This window comes from Eretmochelys imbricata, chromosome 5 (genome assembly GCF_965152235.1).
Source record: "Eretmochelys imbricata isolate rEreImb1 chromosome 5, rEreImb1.hap1, whole genome shotgun sequence".
NCBI classification, from domain to species: Eukaryota; Metazoa; Chordata; order Testudines; family Cheloniidae; genus Eretmochelys; species Eretmochelys imbricata.
In genome coordinates this window covers 112,200,589-112,224,359 of record NC_135576.1, presented here as the reverse complement: position 1 = coordinate 112,224,359, position 23,771 = coordinate 112,200,589, and the positions used below count along the sequence as shown (strand labels likewise).

The 23,771-nt window shown below is 39.4% G+C and overlaps 1 protein-coding gene across 1 annotated transcript in view; it reads left to right on the top strand.

Annotated features, from left to right (window-relative positions):
- MLLT3 (MLLT3 super elongation complex subunit) overlaps nt 1-23,771 on the top strand; it is a 220,951-nt gene that overhangs the window by 156,364 nt on the left and 40,816 nt on the right. The window contains exon 7 of the mRNA XM_077816451.1: nt 8,672-9,274. Within this exon, the coding sequence (XP_077672577.1) occupies nt 8,672-9,274 (603 nt within the window). The remainder of the gene's footprint in view (nt 1-8,671; nt 9,275-23,771) is intronic.

Below are 23,771 nucleotides of genomic sequence, written 5' to 3'. Positions count from 1 at the left end.
TCGCTGGACTCTCTCCAATTTATCCATATCCTTCTTGTAGTGTGGGGCCCAAAACTGGACACAGTACTCCAGATGAGGCCTCACCAACGTCGAATAGAGGGGAACGATCACGTCCCTCTATCTGCTCGCTATGCCCCTATTTATACATCCCAAAATGCCATTGGCCTTCTTGGCAACAAGGGCACACTGTTGACTCATATCCAGCTTCTTGTCCACTGTCACCCCTAGGTCCTTTTCTGCAGAACTGCTGCCTAGCCATTCGGTCCCTAGTCTGTAGCTGTGCATTGGGTTCTTCCGTCCTAAGTGCAGGACCCTGCACTTATCCTTATTGAACCTCATCAGATTTCTTTTGACCCAATCCTCCAATTTGTCTAGGTCCCTCTGTATCCTATCCCTCCCCTCCAGCGTATCTACCACTCCTCCCAGTTTAGTATCATCCGCAAATTTGCTGAGAGTGCAATCCACACCATCCTCCAGATCATTTATGAAGATATTGAACAAAACCGGCCCCAGGACCGACCCCTGGGGCACTCCACTTGACACCGGCTGCCCACTAGACATGGAGCCATTGATCGCTACCTGTTGAGCCCGACAGTCTAGCCAACTTTCTACCCACCTTATAGTGCATTCATCCAGCCCGTACTTCTTTAACTTGCTGACAAGAATACTGTGGGAGACCGTGTCAAAAGCTTTGCTAAAGTCAAGAAACAATACATCCACTGCTTTCCCTTCATCCACAGAACCAGTAATCTCATCATAGAAGGCGATTAGATTAGTCAGGCATGACCTTCCCTTGGTGAATCCATGCTGACTGTTCCTGATCACTTTCCTCTCATGTAAGTGCTTCAGGATTGATTCCTTGAGGACCTGCTCCATGATTTTTCCAGGGACTGAGGTGAGGCTGACTGGCCTGTAGTTCCCAGGATCCTCCTCCTTCCCTTTTTTAAAGATTGGCACTACATTAACCTTTTTCCAGTCATCTGGGACTTCCCCCGTTCGCCACGAGTTTTCAAAGATAATGGCCAATGGCTCTGCAATCACAGCCGCCAATTCCTTTAGCTCTCTCGGATGCAACTCGTCCAGCCCCATGGACTTGTGCATGTCCATCTTTTCTAAATAGTCCCTAACCACCTCTTTCTTCACAGAGGGCTGGCCATCTATTCCCCATGTTGTGATGCCCAGCGCAGCAGTCTGGGAGCTGTCCTTGTTAGTGAAGACAGAGGCAAAAAAAGCATTGAGCACATTAGCTTTACTTAATTTTACTTACTTAAATTTACTTGGACATACTTAAATTTACTTACTGTGGGGTCCACACTATGCTATGTCGGTAGGAGACATTCTCCCGTCGACTCCCCTTGCACTTCTTGTTCGGTCGAGAGTCCGGTCTACACTTACCAGGGAGTCGATGGGAGAGTGGTCTGCGGTTGATTTAGCAGGTCTTCACTAGATCCACTAAATCGACTGTCGATGCATTGATCACCATGCGTTGATCCCCCGGTAAGTGTAGACAAGCCCTTAGACTCACATAATGCAGCCTAGATGCTGGAACCCAGGTTGGGACCTAGGGTTCAGCAATTCCTAAACTTCAGTAACAAATGTGTGTAGATGCTAAAGCCTTAGGTTAACAAACACAGGGTGCTGTAACTTGAGTTCTACTAATCCTGGGCTGACATTGCAATGTAGGAATTACCCTATAGCTCCGTTATTAGGGCACTCAGCTGAGATGTGGGAGATCCAGATTCAGGTCCCTGCTCTCTCTGATTCAGACCAGAAAAAAGACAGATTTTGAAACCTTTTTCATGAAATGGAATTCTTGTTTTCCAGACACCCCTACTGAAGACATTACCCTGGCCCTTGGTTGGCCAAGACATGAAAGAACACAACTAAGAATAAAGAAAAGGAGTACTTGTGGCTCCCTAGAGACTAACCAATTTATTTGAGCATAAGCTTTCGTGAGCTACAGCTCACTTCATCGGATGCATCTGTAGCCGTAGCTCACGAAAGCTTATGCTCAAATAAATTGGTTAGTCTCTAAGGTGCCACAAGTACTCCTTTTCTTTTTGCGAATACAGACTAACACGGCTGTTACTCTGACAACTAAGAATCCGACTTTGGCCTTCCACATGGACTATAAAAACATCACTAGTCACTAGATCTTGCCTTTGGGGTTTGTTTTACATAGAACTTAAACTTTACATGTGCACACACTTCAAAACTCCAGGAAAATGGTCTTGACTAAAATCAGGAATGATTAATGTTTTTGTTTTTGTTTTAATTAGTGGCATGGGAAGTGGGGAAGTGCTTTACCGTCAAACATTCAAATGTCATCATTTAAGAGGAGTAATAGATTTTATTTACTGCTTAGTGTTTAAAGGCACTCATCTTTCATTAGTATGCCACAAGTACACACCCTCAAATAGATAAAAGGTTGTGATGAGGAGGAGGGAGAAAAATTATTGTTCTTAACCTCTGAGGACAGGACAAGAAGCAATGGGCTTAAATTGCAGCAGGGGAGGTTTAGGTTGGACATTAGGAAAAAATTCCTAACTGTGAGGGTGGTTAAGCACAGAAATAAATTACCTAGGGAGGTTGTGGACTCTCCATCATTGGAAATTTGTAAGACCAGGTTAGACAAACGCCTGTCAAGGATGGTCTGGAATGATAATACTTAGTCCTGCCACGAGTGCAGGGGACTGGACTAGATGACCTCTCGAGGTCCTTTCCAGTTCTATGATTAGTGGAGTGCATATTAATTTGATGGATGAATCGGGAAGTTTCAAAATCTGTCTAATATATTTAAAATACTAGTGTGGTTTAGACCCACAGTGAGAATGCATTCAAGGAGAACAGTCTTCTCAGCTAGACTACTGAATTTCCTATCTCAGCCGCATTTCATTTATGGTTGGTAGAGCTGGGCAGAGGCCAGATTTTTCCATTGTGTAGGAAATTGATTAGATTTTGAGGAATTGGCATTTTCCAGTGGAAAAATATTCCATCAGAAAATTTTTGACCTGCTCTAATGTTTTGACTCCTTACTGTTGGCTCTGAAGACCTGGCAATACCAGTTTTGTTTTTAAATATATACCCATGAAAAATGTCTGTCTTGTGGGTCAGTCTCTTATTGTTCCCCATCCCCAAGTTTCTTCTCAGGCTTTTGGAGTTTGTTTATTTATTTTCTGGTGTTATGGTGGTTGCTGTGTTTATGCATGTACTAGTACTGTATTTTTGACATATTGTTTGAAGAAAGCTCTGGATAGGTTTTTTTAAAATGTCACAAAACTAAATAAAATATTTTAAGTAACAAAAATACAAACATTAAAACCAAAACAATTAACTGTTCCTCTTCCCCTTACATCTAAGGAAAGGGGAGGAAGAGAGAGGCTGTGATTTCATAGTTCTAATATTTGGAAGACATTACAGTTTGTCTACTTAGCCCCAGGTTCAGACTACGGGGGGATGAATAGCAGTGCACGTCAAAATGCTATGTTGTAACTCCCCTGTGTGGATGCTGCGGGCGCAAATTGAAAGATAATCTAGTTTGTCTTTAACGTATTCATTTTCAAAGAGGACTACGTTAATGTGAACTAGGAATCTAAGTTCACACCTGCAGCATCCACATGGGGGAGTTAGAGTGCAGCACTTTGGTGCACACTTCTGTTCACACCCCATAGTCCAAACTGTGGGGCAGTGTAGACATAGTCTCAGCTCCTACACTGATGAGCACAGCCTAAACATCTAAATTAGACAAGTCCTGAAGAGTTTTCTGCCAGTGTCTTGCTAATTAGATAACAAGTATAGCTGCACAGCACAACATGTGTACCCTGCTCTAACATCCCATCTAACTGTCACAAGTTCTATTTGAAAGGCCATCTCTGTTTTCAGATCAGTTCTACAAACTATATTTTTAAAATTAGTCAACCTCAGTAGAGGTTGTGGGTTACTGTGACCCTAGTTTGCTCATTGCATTTCTCATGTTCTGCTGCTGTCACATTCTGAATTGTGGTTACTCCAACAGCAGTTCCCAAAAGTTAAATGTTTCCCTCTTCCTCATTGTAAACATGTGGCAGTGTAAGGCAGCCAAATAAACCACAGCTACAGATAGGCAGGAGGGTTCCCACCCCCATTGCCGGGAAACTCCCTCCCAAAAAAACAGATGCTTATCAGCACAGAATGGTGAATGAACATCAACTGACGAAAAACAAGGTAGTTATATAGTTAAGTGCATAATTTTTATATACGTGATATAAAGATCAGGGAATTGTAGATGTATCAGTTCCAGGTTTAACTGTACTTCTGCTCTCTCAAGAGTACCGTATGGGGCAGGAACTCACATTCCTCTCCCTCCAGAATAGTGTGTTAGGGTTGTGTTTATTCCAACAGGTCTGATCTTACTTTAGTGCCTGCTATTCTGCTGTCTCCCAAGGGCTTTGACAGTGTTTACCAGTGACCAGTCAGCTTTCATGAAGCACAGTTCATTTATTTAGGACAAAAGCATTACAGAGAAAATATACAATTAAACAATAAATGGTCTACATCCATGTTAAACGTACCAGGCGTTGCCCATCTTCCATATGGAGACCATGGTAGGTTTCAAAAATCCTTCAAACTCTTATAGCAGGGTTTTGTCCTCTTGGTTAAAGTCTCATGTCAGCTTGTGGATCAAGTGAGGGTCACAGAATCAGTTCAGGCTGACACTTCATACAGTGAGGGGTCTTTTTTTCCCCAGTCCTTCTGAAACAGATAAAACCAGTCAATGCTTCAAAGGGCTGGGTAGCTGTATAACCAGCACAGTGACTTTGCATTAATAAACCCTAAGGGATTCCCAGTTCCCCAAAACCACCCAGAGCCAGGAAGATAAAGACCTAGAACGTTTATCGATACGAAAGTCTTTGAATATTCCATGTGCCCCACAGGATCTGACATATCCAAATATAATAGTCTTTGAAGTTTCCATGCTTTTAGGGTCTCAGATCTATTGCTTCTTCCCATTAGAAGAGAGAGACGTTAACTCCTTCTTTCATCCTGGTGATTATGGGGGGGAGGAGAACGGAGTGTCTCATTCTTTCCTTTGAAAAAAACCAGACATTTCCCAGTTTTCCGCAGCAGGTACGTCATCTGCTTGGCAACTTGAATGGGGCTTGAGTGAACACTAATTCAACCAAATTAAGGCCAAAGCCTCAGCTCTCCCTTTCACTCTGAGGTAGTTCCCATTCTTAGCAACAAAATTTTCTTTACAACACTTATACTGTTCTAATTGGCAAATATGCACCAGACTCTACATATAGGTCTTATTTAACAAGCTCTCCTTGACTTCCAAAATTTCAAAAAGATTTTAAGGATCTTTTTTAAATATTTTGTTTACTGAGATATCACTGGCTACATTGGTCTCCACTCCTGAGTCAAACCAAGCTAATATTACAAACCACACTATCTTTCACCCCACCAAGTGGACTTAGTGATAAATGGTCGCTTAGACCAAAATCACAAATAGTGAGGTTGTTTCCAGTCCTAACAGACCAGTCACTTACCCCAGATTAATTTGTATCTGAGATCACGCACCAAAGAGAACACCTGTTGCCATTTCTATAATGAACTAATTAGAGTTTATTTACTAGGGGAAATAAAATTATTTATTTACAGATTAAAGCAAGCATATATACACAAGTGAGTTATCTATGATTCCCAAAGGTGACAGAGATGTGGTAATCTGTCTATTCAAGGCTCTGCCTCAGTTGAGACTCTCTAACCCTGTGAGAGTTCAAACAGAAAAGAGATGAAAAATCTTCATGTCAGCTATTTTTGTTTCCATCTTCTATCATTAAAACCGATGGGACAAGGCCCTCTGCACATACTTCTCTATGGATGGATGACGCAATGAACAAATCTTTTGTCTTTTATAATTTCCCATTTAATTTCTGATAGTCCTCCTGGATGGATGGTGGGGGAGGGGGAATGATTCCCGTGGCTGGGTTCACAAGTTCAGAACAAACATTTTCAAAGCTACAAACCAAAATGTACATATTTCTTTATAGCATGGAATATAGACATCATAAATGAGATGAATGCCTGCAGCAATTTACAGGCATCTGATAGTCTAAACATTAAATACATTCTTATATGACTAATACCTATTTTGAACAAAACTAACCTATAGGTGAGCTGGTTTCGTTTCCAGCCATGAGGTGGTCAGTTTTTAGCTAATGCCTATGGCCTTAGCCAGAGCTGGCACTTGGTTTACCAGCGTTACAATTAGCATTACAAATATTTTTTTATAGCAATTAGTTTAAATATCTGACCATCAAAATAGGGAGCAAGCTCCCTAAACAGGTTAAACACAGAAATTTAGTTGGCATAATTCAACTAAGGTTGAATAACCACATATTACAAATTTTGCCATACATTAATTTATGAAATTCACTGTTGCTGGATATTGTTGAAGTAACTTGCTTAGGAAGATTAAAAAAAGAATTAGATGCTTAGTAAGAACAGTGCTGGCAGTTACAGTCGTGTGGAAAAAAAATTAGGATGATCAGTTCTCATGCTATAGGGTGAAAACTTCTTGAGACAGACGACAGTTAGAGAAACCTTACACGCGCACACACACCATGCTATTGTGTTGCACAGTGGCTAAGAAGAAAAGGAGTACTTGTGGCACCTTAGAGACTAACCAATTTATTTGAGCATAAGCTTTCGTGAGCTACAGCTCATTTCATCAGATGCATTCAGTAATGCATCCGATGAAGTGAGCTGTAGCTCACGAAAGGTTATGCTCAAATAAATTGGTTAGTCTCTAGGGTGCCACAAGTAAACTCCTTTTCTTTTTGCGAATACAGACTAACACGGCTGCTTCTCCGAAACAGTGGCTAAGGTGCTCTGTTTTCCCCTCTTTTACTGAGAAAATTGATGGAGATCACTGCTTGAGACAGTATACTCAAGTACAATATTTGGGTCATTGTGCTGTTCCAGTAATTCTTCTGTTCGTGAGCTAGATGATCCTACTGATTTAATTCACTGCTTGTCATCTGGGTTCTCTTGTTGCTTTCTAAGCAAAAGAAAAGAGTACTATAGTATGTTGGAATGGTTGTTCATGTCGTGAGTAAATGAATCCTATTTGTGCATGCACTATTTTACATCATAATTTTATAACCCCCAAATTACAGTATTTTGTAGATTTTATTGTTTGTTTGCACACCCAAAACTTCCCTTGGTTCCATGAAGTTCTAAAATTCTTTTGAATTTCTATGCCATTTTCGACTTTTATTTTTGCCATGGAGAAAGGAAATTCTCTGGCAGTTTGAGAACTGTATGCAGTCACTTGAATTGTATGCATTTCTTCATCAAAATGTGTTTAACATTTAGGAATATTTGAATAAAAATATATTTAAGATATTATTATGTAATTAACCTATAGGAAAATAATTAGCCTTACTTTGAGCATATGTTACTTGTTGGAAATTGGGTTTTGTTCTTTCAGAATTACTAGTTCAGTAAAAATAAACTTGTTTCTGGGGATAACTACCATAAGCATTTGGTGTTAACATCTCTGGAATGAATGATTTTTCAGAGGTTCTTAGTGCTCTATCTATGTGAGTGGCTGGTGAGGTCAGAACCTTTTGAAAATCAGGCCAGGAACGATGGGGTCAGATCATATGTAATAAGAAGTCCCAGAAATAGCATTTTTAGTCGTTCGAAATGTGGTTCCCTTACTGTTGGTACCGCTTGAAAGATGGTGGCTCCACCATGTGTTTGGCCTTTGAGATTTTTACAATGGCAAATTTGGGCGAAGAATCACATTGTATACCATATCTGCCATTTGCTTGTCTGGTAGGACTACTTAAACATTAGAACTGCTCAAAAGCGAATGCCATTATCAGAGATGGAATTAAAAACATAAGGAAATACCCAACATAAACAAAACCCAGGAAAAAGTAAACAGCAGTATGAGAAAATGGAACCAGGTAAAGGTTTCCCTCCCCTAGCACAGTCTACTCTACAGCTCTTTTTCCACACCATGAGTTTGAAGCAAAGAGGACTTCATTTAAATATTGGGTATCCAGATGGGTTTTAGGAATTATCTATGAATTTATCATTCTGTATGAGAAATGAACTGTGGAAAAAGTTGGGGAGGACATAAGATCTTGCCTGAAATGTTGTGGCTGCAACATGCGTCTGACCCTCGCACGGTTGTAGTTGTGCTGTGAAGTACAGGTGGCTTACCTGCCTTGTTGTCATAACTGTTTTGCTTTTCACACTTGACATTTCATATTAGAAAGTCCTGAACTTCCTTTTTTTTTGTGCTCTTCTCCTTTGTACTACTTAAACCCAACTTTGTTCAGAAGTTAAAATTGTCCTAACTACCTGCCAAACAATTTAGAGGAGCGTTCTGCAGTGTCTTAGATGCTCTTATTGCACTATAACTCACTGAAAAGGTCCACCTTTTACAACCACTGAGGTACTGTATTCATCTTTAAAATAAATCAGCCATGTGTTTCTTAAGATAAGATTGCCAATTTTTTAAAAGGGGGAACATAGAAGAATTGTTTTAACCTATGAATGTGTTCTTAAAGTGAACAAATTCTACAGTTTGTAATCCATGTGTGTAGGTTAAATCTTGCGCTCATACTGTTTTTGTCTTTGTTTTAAATCTCCTCTGTGCTTATCCTTGTTGCAGGACCCCAATAAGAATATAAACACAAACAGCAGCAGCAGTAGTAACAGTTTTTCAAAGCCCCATAAATTAACAAAGGAGCACAAGGAAAAACCGTCTAAAGACTCAAAAGAACATAAAAGTGCCTTCAAAGAACCTTCCAGGGAACACAACAAATCTTCCAAAGAATCCTCTAAGAAACCCAAAGAAAACAAACCACTGAAAGATGAAAAAATTGTTCCTAAGATGGCCTTCAAGGAACCCAAACCCATGTCCAAGGAGCCAAAATCTGAAAATAGCATCCTTACTATAACAGGTGGACAGCAGCAAGAAAAGAAGGCCCCTACAAAAAGGGCCCCCACTACAGATTCTGAGGAACTTACTGCCAAAAAAAGGAAAAAAAGTAGTTCGGAGGCTTTATTTCGAAGTTTTTCTAGTGCTCCCTCCCTGATACTTACTTGTTCTGCTGACAAAAAACAAATAAGGGATAAATCTCAGCTTAAGATGGGGAAGGTCAAACTGGAAAGTGAGACACTGGAGAAGAAAAAAGCAACTTTACCACCATTTGATGATATTGTGGATCCCAATGATTCTGACATGGAAGAAAACATGTCCTCCAAATCTGAAGTAAGTGTGTCTTGTTTTTGTTTACATGTTTTGGGTTGTGTTCTGTATTTTTCTTCCTTGTTTTTATTTCTTTCAGGCAACTTTGTTATATCTGTGGATTCTAAATGGGCTTTTAGATCTTTTGTAAATTGTGCAAAATCATAGATGTTAACTATTGACTATTTGAATGTTCAGATGTTTTGGTTGTATTTTCATTTGGCTCATCAATCTGTTGACATTATAGATTGTTTACTTGCTTTATGGGAAATGTCTGGAATTAACAATGCCCTATCAATTTATTCCCCTTCCAAAGAAACTAATTTCACCTTTTGTGAAAGATTGGGTTGTAAGGGTTTTTTCATGCTCTGTGATGAGGATTTGTATTAAGAGGCAAAAAAAACCTCTGTGGTTGGTTCTATTAGTTACTAAGATATGAATAAAATATTAGTTCTATTAGTTACTGAGATGGGAATAAAAGAAATGCTAAAGAATAATAGCTGCCCATATGCTGTTTTCAGAGGGCAAGTGTATGGTGCAGTAATCTACGCACATGCCCTTCTACAAATAACAATGTTGAGAACACTCGCGTCCTGATTAAAGCACAGCTTTTTGTAACCGATTTTTTTTTCCTCCATGGGGAACATAGCTCTATAATGAGCCACTGAAGATTGTTGTGTTTTCACTGAAAGGATATTGCTATAAGAAGTTATATAATAGTGTTATATAACAGTACTAGAGAGACAGCTACTTGAGTATCAATAGGCATTCCTGGGTTGGGGTAGAGGGAATGGTAACTACTAGTGCTCCTCTTCTTACCTTCTACCACTCCCAAAAGTGCAGAAATCATTGCTTCTTGCTAGCTTTTGTTTGCACTCTTGCATGATACTTGAGTTATAGCACTTGGGCCACTAGAGAGCTGTTGGTAGTAAATATTTATATTCCAGCAGCACCCGGAAACCACAATCAGAATCAGAGGTTGTGCTCTCTGCTGTACAGATGTTGAGGGAGACTAAGTCTCTGCCCCAAAGAGTTTACATAGTGACAACAGAAGTAATATACAAAGACTGGGTAGGGAGGGAGACAATTAAATATATACATTTTATATATGCAGTATATTGGTATATTTCTATATTCATATTTGCAAACTATTTTTTTTTTTAGTTTTTTTTTAATTACAGAAATAGCAGTATTTTCCAACTGCCCTGAGTCTTGCCATTTAACACTGGCTACTTTCTTGTAGTTGTCACAGCTGAAGTTGGCCTGGAGAAGGGATTAAAAGGAGGAATGATCAGATCACATATCAAGGAGAACAATCCACACGTAACGGGTGGTGTTGAAGTAAGGATGAAGATGTTTGTGGGAATGAGCAGACAAGTGGGTGGTCACGGTTGGTGTCTTTGGCTGAAGAGAATGGCTGTGAGTAACAAAAACAAGTGGATAAGGTCAGAGGGACAGAGTCTGAAGGGTCTTGAAGGTCCGGCAGAGAAACTTGAACTTGATATAGTGGAAGAAGCAGAGCCAGTGGAGGGATTTAAAGAGGGTAGTGGTTGGAGAGACTGTCTTCAGTAGCGTCATTTGATATGGACCAGAGAGTGAACTGAGTGTTGAGGAGGAGGTTACAGTAATCAAAGCAGGAGATAAAAGTTTCATCTGTGGGCAGGGAGGATAGGAAGGATATTATGGAAGAAGCAGCAGTAAGATTTGGAAACAGCCTAGATATATGGGGTGAGAAAGAGAGAGAGAGTCAAAGATGACTCCAAACTTACAGTCTTGAGAGACAGGAAGAATGACACTGTTGTCAATAGTGACCCAGAAGAGGGCTCTGGAGGAAAGATAGGGAAGTTCCATTTTGGCCAAGCAAAGCTGAAGTTGAGTGGAAGGCATCCAGAAGGTAATGGCGAGACAGCTGAGATGTGGCTATAGCGACAAAGATTGGGAGTGAAAAAACAACTTTGTGAGTGACTTATGTTTTCGCTTTTTAAAAGCTGATGAATATGAACTGCTGCAGTAATTCATGGATTTATTTACATGGAATCATTTGTATTAGATGTGAAGTGGATTTATATGCTCACCACATTGAAGGGGTGTTTTTTGGTTACAGTTAGCCATATATTAGTCGCTGGTTACTTTGTTTTAAAATGATATGCCAGTTGGTTTATATACTGATAATTTATGGACATTTGGGTATCTTTCGCTTGTCAAAGAGTTTGGAATCATATAACCTATATCATCCCCAGAATTGTACATTAACATCTCTAGAAACTCCAAAATGGAAGGAAGACAAGTAAATCATAGCAAACTTTTAGCTGTTCAATACAGCTCAAAGCATGAGCTATTTTTTGTTGTTGGCTGTATTTTTATATTTGGTGAATGGGAATAAATCTTTTTTTTTTCTTTTCCTAAGAGACAGGACATGGCAAGTGTAATTATTAGCGTCTGAGAGTACTGTACAGCAGTTTTGTGGTAACTCTGTACACTTGAGTCCATTGGTAATGCTCGTGGCCAGGATAGCATGATTAATGTATATGATCTTCGTGAAGATTTGGTGTCCATGCTTTCTTGGTGGGGAGTGGGCAGGAGAGCACTGCTCAGATGAACTGATAACGAAGAGGTCTAGTAGTCTGACTCATTTTGAAGTGTCTGAGGCAATCCGTTTGTTTTGTGCTTTCCAGTGAGAGGAGATAATGCTGGAATATTTCTGCACGTAAATAGTTAGGCCACCATTTACAAAGTATTTATGTTTCTGATCCCAGATTAGTGATGTGCTGTCAAAACTCCAAAAAGGAGCATCCTCAAAAACTGTCTATGTCAACTGCTGCTTTGTGTTACCGTCCATGGGCAAAATACGACCCAAGTCCCACATTCTTGGCCAAAATCCATTAGTCCTTTCTCCCGCTACCACCCAAACCCCTAGCCATTCGTCCTTCAACCTTTGACCCACCACTCTTGAACCCATTCCCTAGCATCGTATAGAGGATCCTAAATAATCCTTCCAGCTAGTAGTTGTTCTACAGCAATAGGAGTGGTGGTGGCAGGCGGGTTGTCCCGCATCTTATCTGTAGGGTGGTTGGTTGGCTGAGTAGTGGATTGTCTTCACCTCACTATCTGAGAGGGAAGAGCTCTGTAAACAGAGGAAAGGAGAAGAGAGAGGAGAAAGAAGAGCTTCCCCTTTGCTCTCCCTTACTCTAACACTGTTCCTTTTGGTTTTTGAGATAGGCCAGTGTCCCCTGAGTGCTAGCGGTTTTCCCTTGCATTACATTGTTTTTGTTTTTACATTTCTGAAATGCTTATGTGCATGTCTGGATTTTTGTATGCCTCTAACATGTATAGTATAGTGATCCAACAAGAACTAGGGGTCACCAAATGAAATTAATAGGCAGCAGGTTTGAAACAAACAAAAGGAAGTATTTTTTCATACAATGCATAGTCAACCTGTGGAACTCCTTGCCAGAGGATGTTGTAAAGGCCAAGACTATAACAGGGTTCAAAAAAGAACTGGATAAATTCATGGAGGATAGGTCCATCAACGGATATTAGCCAAGATGGGCAGGGATGGTGTCCCTAGCCTCTGTTAGCCAGAAGCTGGGAATGGGTGATAAGGAATGGATCACTTGATGGTTACCTGTTCTGTTCATTCCCTCTAGGGCACCTGGCATTGGCCGCTGTCGGAAGATACTGGGATAGATGGATCTTTGGTCTGACCCAGTATGGCCCTTCTTATGTTCTTATGTAATTCTCATTCTATTTAGTATGTTTGTATAATTTTTTCTAATAGATATTTGAAGAAATAAAATGTTAATTAGTTTAGAGTAGGAGAAATGAGAGATAATTGCAAAATCCAAGCAGAAACCATTTTTTTAAAAAAGGGTTCCTTAATCTATCCTGAATTATTTTCAAGGATCATTCCTCTTTAGAAGAAAACTGAACCTAGAACGGTGAAGTGACCTAAGAGTAATTTTAAAAAAAAAAAAAAAAAGCTGGGTATTTTTTCTGAAAACTTTTGCCTAGCTTGCACACTTATCTGTTTATAAATGCAACTTGCCTCCTGAGATGAGTTTTAATTAATTCTCTTAGCAGACTTGATCTGTGATAGCATCTTCTATGGGGAGATGGGTGGAGGCAGGGAGAGGGGAATTAAAATACTCCCTAAAGGTTGTAGAGGAATCTCAGTGGATATCGGCACTGTGTGTAGGGGTGGAGGTGTTGGTTAGTGTGGAAAGGAACTCTTCAAACCACCCGAGTAGAATTTTTATTTTAACTCTCCTTCTAGCCTGTTGAATGCCTCCTCTGCCCCACCCTATTCATAGCCCTGTTTAAACTGTGTGCAACTGGCAATAAATATCCCCCTGTGGAGGCATCAGCTTTTGATTTTCAGGGGATGGAAGCTTGTCACAAGCAGAGAAGGTCTTTATTTTATCTCTAAAGTGGCGTTTTAATGACTGTTCCCCTAGTGCGTGCAAAGGCTGTAAAACTTGGAAGGTACATAGTTGAACAGAATCCTCTTTATAGCATGTCACTGGCAATGTTACAGGTATGGTTGAGATGGCATTTTCATGCTAAATCCTTGTTGCCAGTGACTTCATAACTTTCTGAAAAAAAATTACCCGTAAGGCTGAAATTTCTCATGCTTGTTGTCAGCCTTGAGGTGAATTAATTTTAACATGTTAAGAGAAGATGCAGCATTGTTAAGACAGCAGTTACCTAGAGCTTCACAGATAAACTAAAATCATTTCAAAAGTTCAAATTCTGCAGGCATAAGCCTTTACTTCGGGAATGTAGCATTATTATTTGACTCTTCAGTCAGTCGGTTTTCCATTTTTCCCCTTAAGAGAAGAATTTAAGGCAAAAAGGAAGGCTACTGCAACACTAGTTGGGATTGTAAAGGTACAGAAATCAAGGAAATGCGTGCTACTTTGGGAGCTCTATAGCCCAATTTATGTAGAATGGGAATTGGGGATTTCTGACACTATTATGAGCATTTAGAGTTTATGGTGCTTAATGATTCTTAATGTGTGTTCTGTAACTTAGCTGTTGTGATCCTACTGCATCTGCTGTTCTTCAGTATCCCACTTAAAATCCACAGGTGCCTTTGCTTTTGATACAAAGTAGGATTCCATGATGCAAGCACCATTTGCAGTGCTGTTTATCACTCGTCAGTGATTGCAGTAGAACACACGGGGGATACCCAGACGTTGAATTAAAATAAAACTGAAATTCAGACTTAGAGGTCTATAGGCTACTATTGTTCACTGCCCATGGCAGCTAGTGGTGCCCTTTCAAAGGGAAACTCCAGAAGCAGAGCTGGCTGTTCTGAGCGCCTGTTCAAGTCAGAAGTGGCAGTAGTAGGTTGTCATGAAACAGATTGGCCTTCATTGTGAGAGGAAGAAATAATAAGATGTGAAGGATGTCCAAAACCTCACACCAGCCATACAAGTGCAAAGGAAGTTTCCCATGGGGTTGGTTTTTATGGACTGGTATTAGGTCAGCCAGTTATATGTACCATTGCAACCTAGAACTCCAACCAGTGACCCCATACCCTTTACAAAAACGTTGTACTTTTCTGGTAAAAGGCTTTGTGAGTCTGGAAACTACAAGCCTGTGAGTCTTACTTCAATAATAGGTAAATTAGCTGAAGGAGCCATTAAAGATAGATGTCTGATATATACCTATCTAATCTTAAGGTTATTTTTATAATGCCCATGCTAAACGACCATGTCATGATAGGAATAAAACATGTTTTCCTGTAAATTAAAGTTATGTGTCTCTGATGCATTAGAATTCTTTTCAGCAGGTCAACTATATGGAGTGTAAAGAAATACTGATGGACATAATTTATTTCAGTTTTCAAAAAGCCTTTCACAACAGGCTAATAAGGAGATTAAGTAGTCATGTGGTGAGAGGTAAAGTTCCACCATTGACTAGGAACTGGCTAAGAAACAGAAAACAAAGACTAAGACAAAACCGTCAGCATTTTAAAAATGGAGAGATATTAATAAATGGGAGTTTGCCGAACAGAGGCAAGTGTGTGAGCAACATGATGGCTTATGAAATTCAGTGTAGGCAAATAGAAGGCTATGCTTGAAGAAACCATTTGAATGATTCATATACGTTAATGGGTTCTAAACTAATTATGACTACTAAGGAAAAGAATTAGATATCTTTGTGAAAAGCTCAATGAAGAGCATTTGTTCTATTTACAGTGATGGTCAAAAAGATCAAATAAGATGTTATGTTGTAGTAAGGGGATAGACAACAGCGGTAATGAAAATATTATAATACTATTACTGTACGTAAATGAATTATATGCCCTCAGCTTGAACACTGTGTTCAGTTCTGGCCATGTTTCAAGAAATGAACCAACCCATAACTTCCTGAAGCTAGAAAGATACTTCTCCAATGGGCATGGTGAGACTATAATTTCTTGGTCAAATATTTTCTCACCTCTGTAACTGATTTACTCTCTGTGGTGTAGTTAGGTTTGATGTACAATTTACAGTTTTATGACAAAGAGACAGTTCTTCATAAACATTGATTGAGTATATATTTTCAATAGTCACTTAAATGTTTTTTCCTTAAGTCGCTTTTTTTTACAACTTGAATTAGATATCAGAGTACAGATCAATTTCTAGAATTCAACGACAGTGATACGAGTGTCAGATCACCAAAACAACAATAACTTTTTGAATAAAGCTATAATCTGTTAGTTACCAAAGGACATATTTATTCTAGTTTCAGATGCTTTTTTATGCTTTAAGTGAAATATTGCAGTTCACACACAGTGTGAAGTAGTGTCAGTAATTATTAGTAATCAATATATTAATTATTCAACTGAGAAATTTTGTGAAGGTGTAACCTTGCCTTTGTGGGTCATAGCTGAGAGAGCCAAATTCAGGACAAACTGCTGAGAAATAGGGCAAACACAACCCAAAACTGGTGGTTATTCTCCCATGAGATTTACCATACAAGCAACTAAAGTAAATTCTGTCTCACCATGCTAGCTAACAAGATGTCATAAAAGCAGTTTCCTTCGGTAATTCAGTCCTTGTATTACCCCCCAGAACACTAGACTTTAGAGATGAGTGATTCTTTACAACCAGTCTCATCAAATAAAAGGTTCTTCAGATCCCAAAGGACCAGCCATACACCCAGGTCAATATATAACTCAGATCTTACCCAAAAATCACGCTGATGCCAATCCTTTAGTATCTAAAATGTAAAGTTTTATTTATCAAAAGGGAAAGAAAGAAAGGTGAGAGTTAAAATTGGTTAAAGGAATTAAATACATACAATAATTGCAAAGTTCTTGGTTCAGACTTGTAGCAGTGATGGAATAATCAATTTTGACTATCCTGACACCAGCCCAGTCTCTCATCCTATTTTAGAGCATCCTGATGTTGCTGTAAGTTATGTCTGGATGTTCATGGCCCCAGGGGGCTGATTTGGCAGGCAGATAATTGCAGGAGAGCAGTGGTGCTCTGCTCATGTTCTGTTTTTTCCTCCCTGCTTATGTCCCCTATTCAATGGACTGGGATATATGTATATCAGTATATAAGACAATAGATGTGCTTACATTGCATACTTCTTTTGGTGGCATGTAGAGTACATACCCTCTTAGAATGGGTATAAATAGTGGTGTAGACAGTGAGGCATTGCTTAAGCGACTACAGTAACGGCAGACCGAAAGCCTGTGGGTATGTAACTTACAAATTTTTCCACAGACCAAGCAGAGCTTCCCCCATCCACACTGCTGCTGCTAGCAGTGCAGTGTCCCGCTGCCTCCCTGCTGCTGGAACCTTTCCCTGCTCCAGGAAGAGACTCTGGCAATGGGGAAGCAGTGCGGAAAGGCTCCTGCAGTGGGAAGCTGCTGAAGCTTTTCCCTGCTGCGTTCCCTCTGCCAGAGCCTTTCACTGACACCAGTGTCTATGCACCACAGTGTGGACGCAGCTTGCTTTTCGCTACCGCATGTGGCTATGCATACCCCACACACCGCTGATATTGGAGTGTAGTATAGATGATGCCCGTGAGAGCTGTGTGTGTTCTTTATCTCTAAAAATCAGACTATGCATTTAGGTACCTAGCTTTAGGCATCCAAACTTGAGATTTTACCTCTTATCTTTTGTGATGTGCGACTGTACGTGACATTTAGTTCTTTTGCCTACTGCCCATTTGAGGGGCAGAGATGGAGTTTTCTCCACATTACTTATGTCTGCCGACATCTAATTCAGCCTGTGGGGTGTCTTTAAAACTTCATCTTTGAATACACAGCCAAGGCAGTTTATCAATGCCTTGTAGGTGACTGAGAAAGTTAGATAGTGCTATACTCTGATTTTCTGTGGTCAACGCCCATTTTGAGTGTCAAATACCATGATAAAATTAAAGTTGGGGGGGGAAAAAGCTGTCGATCCAGCCACATCTTTGGGTGGTGATGAGCACCCTGCACATATTTAATTATTTCTCTGCCCATGACCTATAGACTGTTCGTGTATGTGGTGACTTTTCTGTTAGCTGTGATGTATACTGCATCATTTGACATATTTTTGTTCCGTTTCTCTATTTGCTTACTCTTGCTTGTTGGCAAGAGTCAAATATTTTAATCTGAGCTCCTCTGTTGGCTGTATCACTTTCCAAATGTGTCATTGTTTTAAATAGGTTAAACATTAGCATTAGCAGCAGACTTGCTGTTCACTATACTGTAGGTCTTTTAAAAGACCCAGTAACATTTATATGAGCTAACAAAGCTATCCAGAAGCCCTTGTATATTGAGACAGTTGGAAATCCCACACATGGGCCAGGGAATTATTTTACTGGCTTCGGTATGAAGAGTGCAAGGCATCAAGGGAAGGGAGGAGAAGGGACATATAAGATTTATAGCTTTATTGAGGCAGAGGGAGACTAGCACAGTCCACTTGAAAACTCCAACGACTTTTATCTTTGTTTTTTGTTTAACAACAACTTTGAGAAAAAATTCAATGACAGGATGTTTGAGCTGAAGAAAATTCTGCCTGCCTGCTTCCTATATGGGATAGTGCAGCAGCACGATAACAAAGTACTTGACCTTCTTGTTTTCGCTGTCTGTGGAATCATGAAATATAGTGACATTCTCATAATATTTACATGAACTGCTAACTGTTGTGTGAAATGGAGAAATATGAAGTCTTGGATCTATGTGAAATGTTTCCTCAGGCTAGAGCTGCCTGTTCTGAGTGGAGTAACACCGGAGAAGAGGATGCTGTGGCACTTCTTACTGGTTTGTCACCAGTTTCTTAGGTATAACAGAGAAAACTAGCATCTGGCTTTAAAGAAAACTATTACAGAGGAATTATAGAAACAAAGATCAGAAAAATAAGCACATGCTTAGGAGTGCCAGTTGACATTCTTAATTCAATTTTTGTTTAAATCCCAGCTCCATTGACTTGAATGGAATTTACCTCACTTATGCCAGTAAAAGTGAGAGCAGAATTTGATCCTGGATGTTAACGAAAATGCATATAGCGCTGTTATATATCTATGATTGTTGTGCTCCCCTGACTTTGCAACACATTCTATGTATCCTCTTTGCCTTCTGTGTCTTTGTATATATCCCTGCAATTAATACAACATTATTAGTATTAGTTTTTTTGGCATCCTAAAGCCTACAAAAATGCCAACTCAGCAGAAGTGCGTTAATCCATAAAAGTGTGAAGGAATGGTATTTAATGCACTGCATTGTGTGTGGTAGCAAGCCCAGACAGTAGGATAGTGAAGAACTTCAGTTATTAAATTGCAGAATACTTGATAGCTATTTAAATTACATTTCTCTCTAGAAAAAAAAATTGTAAACTGCCTTACAGGAAGTCCATTGCAGACAATGAATCTACAGTAGTGAATATGGTTTTGTATTAAATTAACTGCTTGCATATCTTAAAGTAGTCTTAAAAGTTTACCCCCATTAGTACCCTTTAAAAGTTAACCATAAAATGCCACTTTACATCTGGCATAAGATCTATTAATTTGGCCATTAAGAATGTGCAAGAATATTTTTTAAAACCCCCATGGTCTTGTAAAATTTCCAGGCTCTTATTAGCTGAAAAATCCTACCTTCTGCCAGGGCTTGGAGCCAAGGTAAGATCTTTTAGCTGATAACGTTTAGCGTTTGAAGTAACAATAATGAAGTAGAAGTCCCTATGGAATTTTCAACTTGTTATTCATTTGAAATAAGCTGTGGGAGCTGCAGGGGGAAGATTATTTTTAAAGCACAGTTTTAATTTGTTGCTGCAGGTTAGACTGTGTTACAACTTTGACTAATTTTCAGACAAAATATTGAAAAGCCAATGAGCTTTGTGGTTTTGTGCTCCTTGTGTTTGTATGAGACCTTTCTCTGTGTGAACTCTGGCTCCTGAGCAAACTAGCTTCCACAGCCAGTGGTTCAGGGGCGCTTCAGAAAATCTCTTTCCTGTTAGATATTTTAGTCCCAGTTTCTGCATTTACACATGGATTAAAAAAAATACTAAAAGACTCCAGGTGCATTTTATACACAAGCACCCGGAAGCCACTGTTATGGAGTCATTTGCCCACTGTACTCCTGTGCTGACGGTATTAAACTCTAGGCTCAAATAGGTGGACATGGTGGCCCTACAAGTGAAATATAAGCACGTTTGGTCAGTGTTTCTCTGTGGGAACAATGAGGCCCCTCAGAGGAGTGGGTGAAGCAATCAGGACTTGGATACCATGCTGATGGGCCTGGCATAAGACCCTGAGTGGGGTACTGTAGCAGTGCACTTTCAGATGGCTATACTAAGTGTATTTTGTTATTTTTCTGTTTATAACAGAAGCTGTTTTGGCTGTCCTCACTGAAACAGGCTGCACACAACAGCCCTCCTTATTGTAGTAAGACATCTACAGTGCATAGCACTGGTTTTTTAATAACTGAAAAAAATTAAACGTACAAGAGTACAAAATAACATGCATCTCCTTGTCTGCCACTTGAAGAAAGCTTGAACTCTTACGTATACCAGCAATTCTCAAACTGTGGTCATTGAGTCACTAGTAACTCATGTTTGCAGATGCATGAAGCCCCAATTCTTCACATCCCAGAACACAATTTCACACTTAACTAAGCAATCCAATCTCTCTCTTGTGCCACTGTTTTCTGTAATTTACAGTGTACATGCTGCATACCTGGAATATTAATTTGATAAGAAATCTCTTAGAAAAGCAGGGTCCAATGCTGCAAAGTTGCTGAACATCATTTGATTCAGTGGGAGTTGAGTATGGTGAGTACTTCCCAGGAGGTGCTCATATCCTTTCGGGATTGGACCCTAAAGATGTAGTATACCAGACTCTTTAATTAAAATAATATAAAAATAAGACTAAAATTTTAAGCAGCTTGGGACCTGGATGGATGACCATCTATAAATACCTGGTACTCTAGCCTTGCTGCTTTCTGTAAGAGCAATAGCTGCTCTCAATGATTTTAATATTTGATGGCTTTGACAACAACAACTCTTTGCAGGCCTCAATAAATGTTGCTTCTGATGGTGCACACACACACACACGTGCGCGTGGACACACACTCGGCTTTCAGTTACAAAAGACCTTGTTTCAGTTCCTTCCTGGAATGGATTTCTCACAAATTATTTCATGTTTACTGTATATTCTGTTTGTTAGATATTCTTTTGGAGCTGTCCACATCAGTCTTTGTAATTTTTGTGTTCTTGCCAAAATCCACTTATGCATTAGCAGTCTTTAATTACAGTCACTTTAATTTTAACCATTGTGCATTAACCTGTTCTGTAAGTTGTAAGATGAATTACTGTTGAACCAGGAAGGTGAGAAAAGCTCAGTGAAAAGCTCTACTGTGGTAGTAATTTTGTACGTAAGACAGAGATGGTGGTTGTTACAATAATTGTTCTGTAATCCCTTGTTGGTTTATACAAATTTGAAAAAAACTTTAAAGAACATTATTTAAAAATATCTGAAAAAAAATTGATGTGACCAGCTTAAAATGTTAATCACATGAAAGTCAGGAAGCTCAGTGAAAAGAAAAGGAGGACTTGTGGCACCTTAGAGACTAACATTTATTAGAGCATAAACTTTCGTGAGCTAGAGCTCACTTCATCAGATGCATGCAGTGGAAAATACAGTGGGGAGATTTATATACACAGAGAACATGAAACAATGGGTGTTATCATACACACTGTAACCAGAGAGTGATCAGGTAAGGGGAGCTATGACCAGCAGGGGGCGGGGGTAGGGGGAACCATTCTCACAGGAAAAATCATGTGTTACATTATTGCTCAACATTACTCAATGTAAAATACTGGTAAGCAAATAATACAATCTAATATAAAATTAGTGTTTTAGGCCTCAGTGCTGCAAACACTTTATACAGATGCTTTAATTTATTCAGAAGTGTAATTATATTCCCATCAATAGGATTACTTGTGCATAAAGTCAAACCCCTGCAGAAAGGCATTGCTGGATTGGGGCCTTATTTTTTATATTTCAGCCTTATAAAATTCTATTAATCCATTAGCCTGCAGCAAGTAAATGTTTTACATGAGTACGTTCAAGATCAGTGTTTTCATTGTGTCATTCTGTTGTGGCAAAGGACAGGCTATTGTACTTTTTGTCTGGGCTGGTAAATTCATGACAGTTTTGTCAGGCTGATATAATTATAGATGCACGTACTACAGGGTTCTGTGATCATGTGAGATTGTGATTTTTGAATTTCACGATGTGTGTTGGATTAGTATATATTTTCTGTTTGCTGTGGACCAGATAGAAGGCTTTGTATAACTAAACTACTATTGTTCCACCCTTCAGCACACAGTCATTTTTAGTAGTAGCCTCTTGCATCTAAAATAGTTTGCTATATTCCAGATTTTTAATATACTTTCACTCTTTATGTACAAAATCAAAGTTACTGTTGTTTTCTTTGGCTAGATTTGTACATTTTACCTACAGTTCTCCTGAAGATTCGTTGTCAAACGCCCCCAGATATTCATTAGATTAATTTGCATAACATTTCCCATTCAGAAGCTTTTAATCTAGCCTGATGATTAAAATGAATTTTCCACAACACAGTGTACATATAATTTAATTGAATGTTAAACTTAAAAACTGAGTAATCACGTCAAGTTGTATTTTATTGGACAGAATACAGAAAGGATTAGTCAAGCACATTACAAATGCTTAAATATCATGTATGTTAACTTAGTTATAAGTTATTTCCTGCTGATCAGATAATGCCATTAAAAATCCTGCAGCATTCTGGTAACTGTTTAAATGTGATATAGTATCTTAGGAATGTTGGGGAATCCTGTCCTAATTGGTAAAAAAGTGTTTTATTTTCCTCATGGAATGTTACAGTAGGAATGGTTATGAAGATGACCAAATTTTGAACTGAAGGATTGGATGGTGGGGACAGATGAATATATGGTGGATATTTTTAGGAAGCTAGGAAGGTACACATTGGGGAGGGGAGTTTGAGGGGTGGGGAAAATGGGGCTTGTTCCCCTCTCGCAGCATCAGAGCAAGGCTAAGGCTGGCTCACAAAGAAAAACAAAACAAAAAAAAGCACCTCACCCTGTGGAAGGCAGGTTTTGTAAATCTGACCATGAGGCGACTTGAATAGCCTTCAGAAACTGAGTGATTTTCCAGTGTCTTTCATTTGTTCCCTCAAAGATCATAGAAGATCAGGGTTGGAAGAGACCTCAGGAAGTCATCTAGTCCAAACCCCTGCTTAAAGCAGGACCAACCCCAACTAAACCCCAACCACCCTCCTTGGGCTGGGTCCAGAGGAAGTTAGGATGACCACACGTAATAGGCATAGGGGTGGGTGGTAGTGATCACGGAGTTGCTTGTGCACTAAGCTAACCTGATCTGTCATGAGGCCAATCCACAGGCAAGTGTGGATTTTAATTCCCTTGTCTAATTAATGGTATCTCATACTACAGCACGTTATTTTGAGGTGAAACCATTATTTAGGTGCATACAGATTTGCTGATCTAGCTTGCTTGTGTGTTACTCTGGAGGGCCATGGTATTTGCTGACTAATGCTGATTTATTTTTGAACTCCTCAATGTTTCAACTGTTGAACAGAGGTGTAGCAGAGCAGCACTAGCCCTTTAGGGGGAAATTATTATATGTAATTTATTGCATCAAGGATTTTTTGCATGCTGTTAATTTTGGGGGCATATATTAGAATCTTTGTGAAGATGCTGCTTGCCATATTAAGCCATAAACCACTTGGCAAATTGACAGAAATGAGAGTGACTGCTACAACATGCAATGTCATACTGTAGTGTTAGGAGGTAGGGTATGGATCTAGGAATTTACACTTCTCATCTGAGTCTGTTTTAAAAAATCTGCAAAACTTCTCTCTCACTCTGAGCTACATCTGAAGAGAATGATTAAAGGAGACAGATAATGTATCCCACTATCATGGAAAGAGCTGGGTTTTTTGCTGAAGTGAAGGGATATCTTTTCTAATACCTTACTATCATATGAGAAGATTTTTCACATATCTGAGGATAAT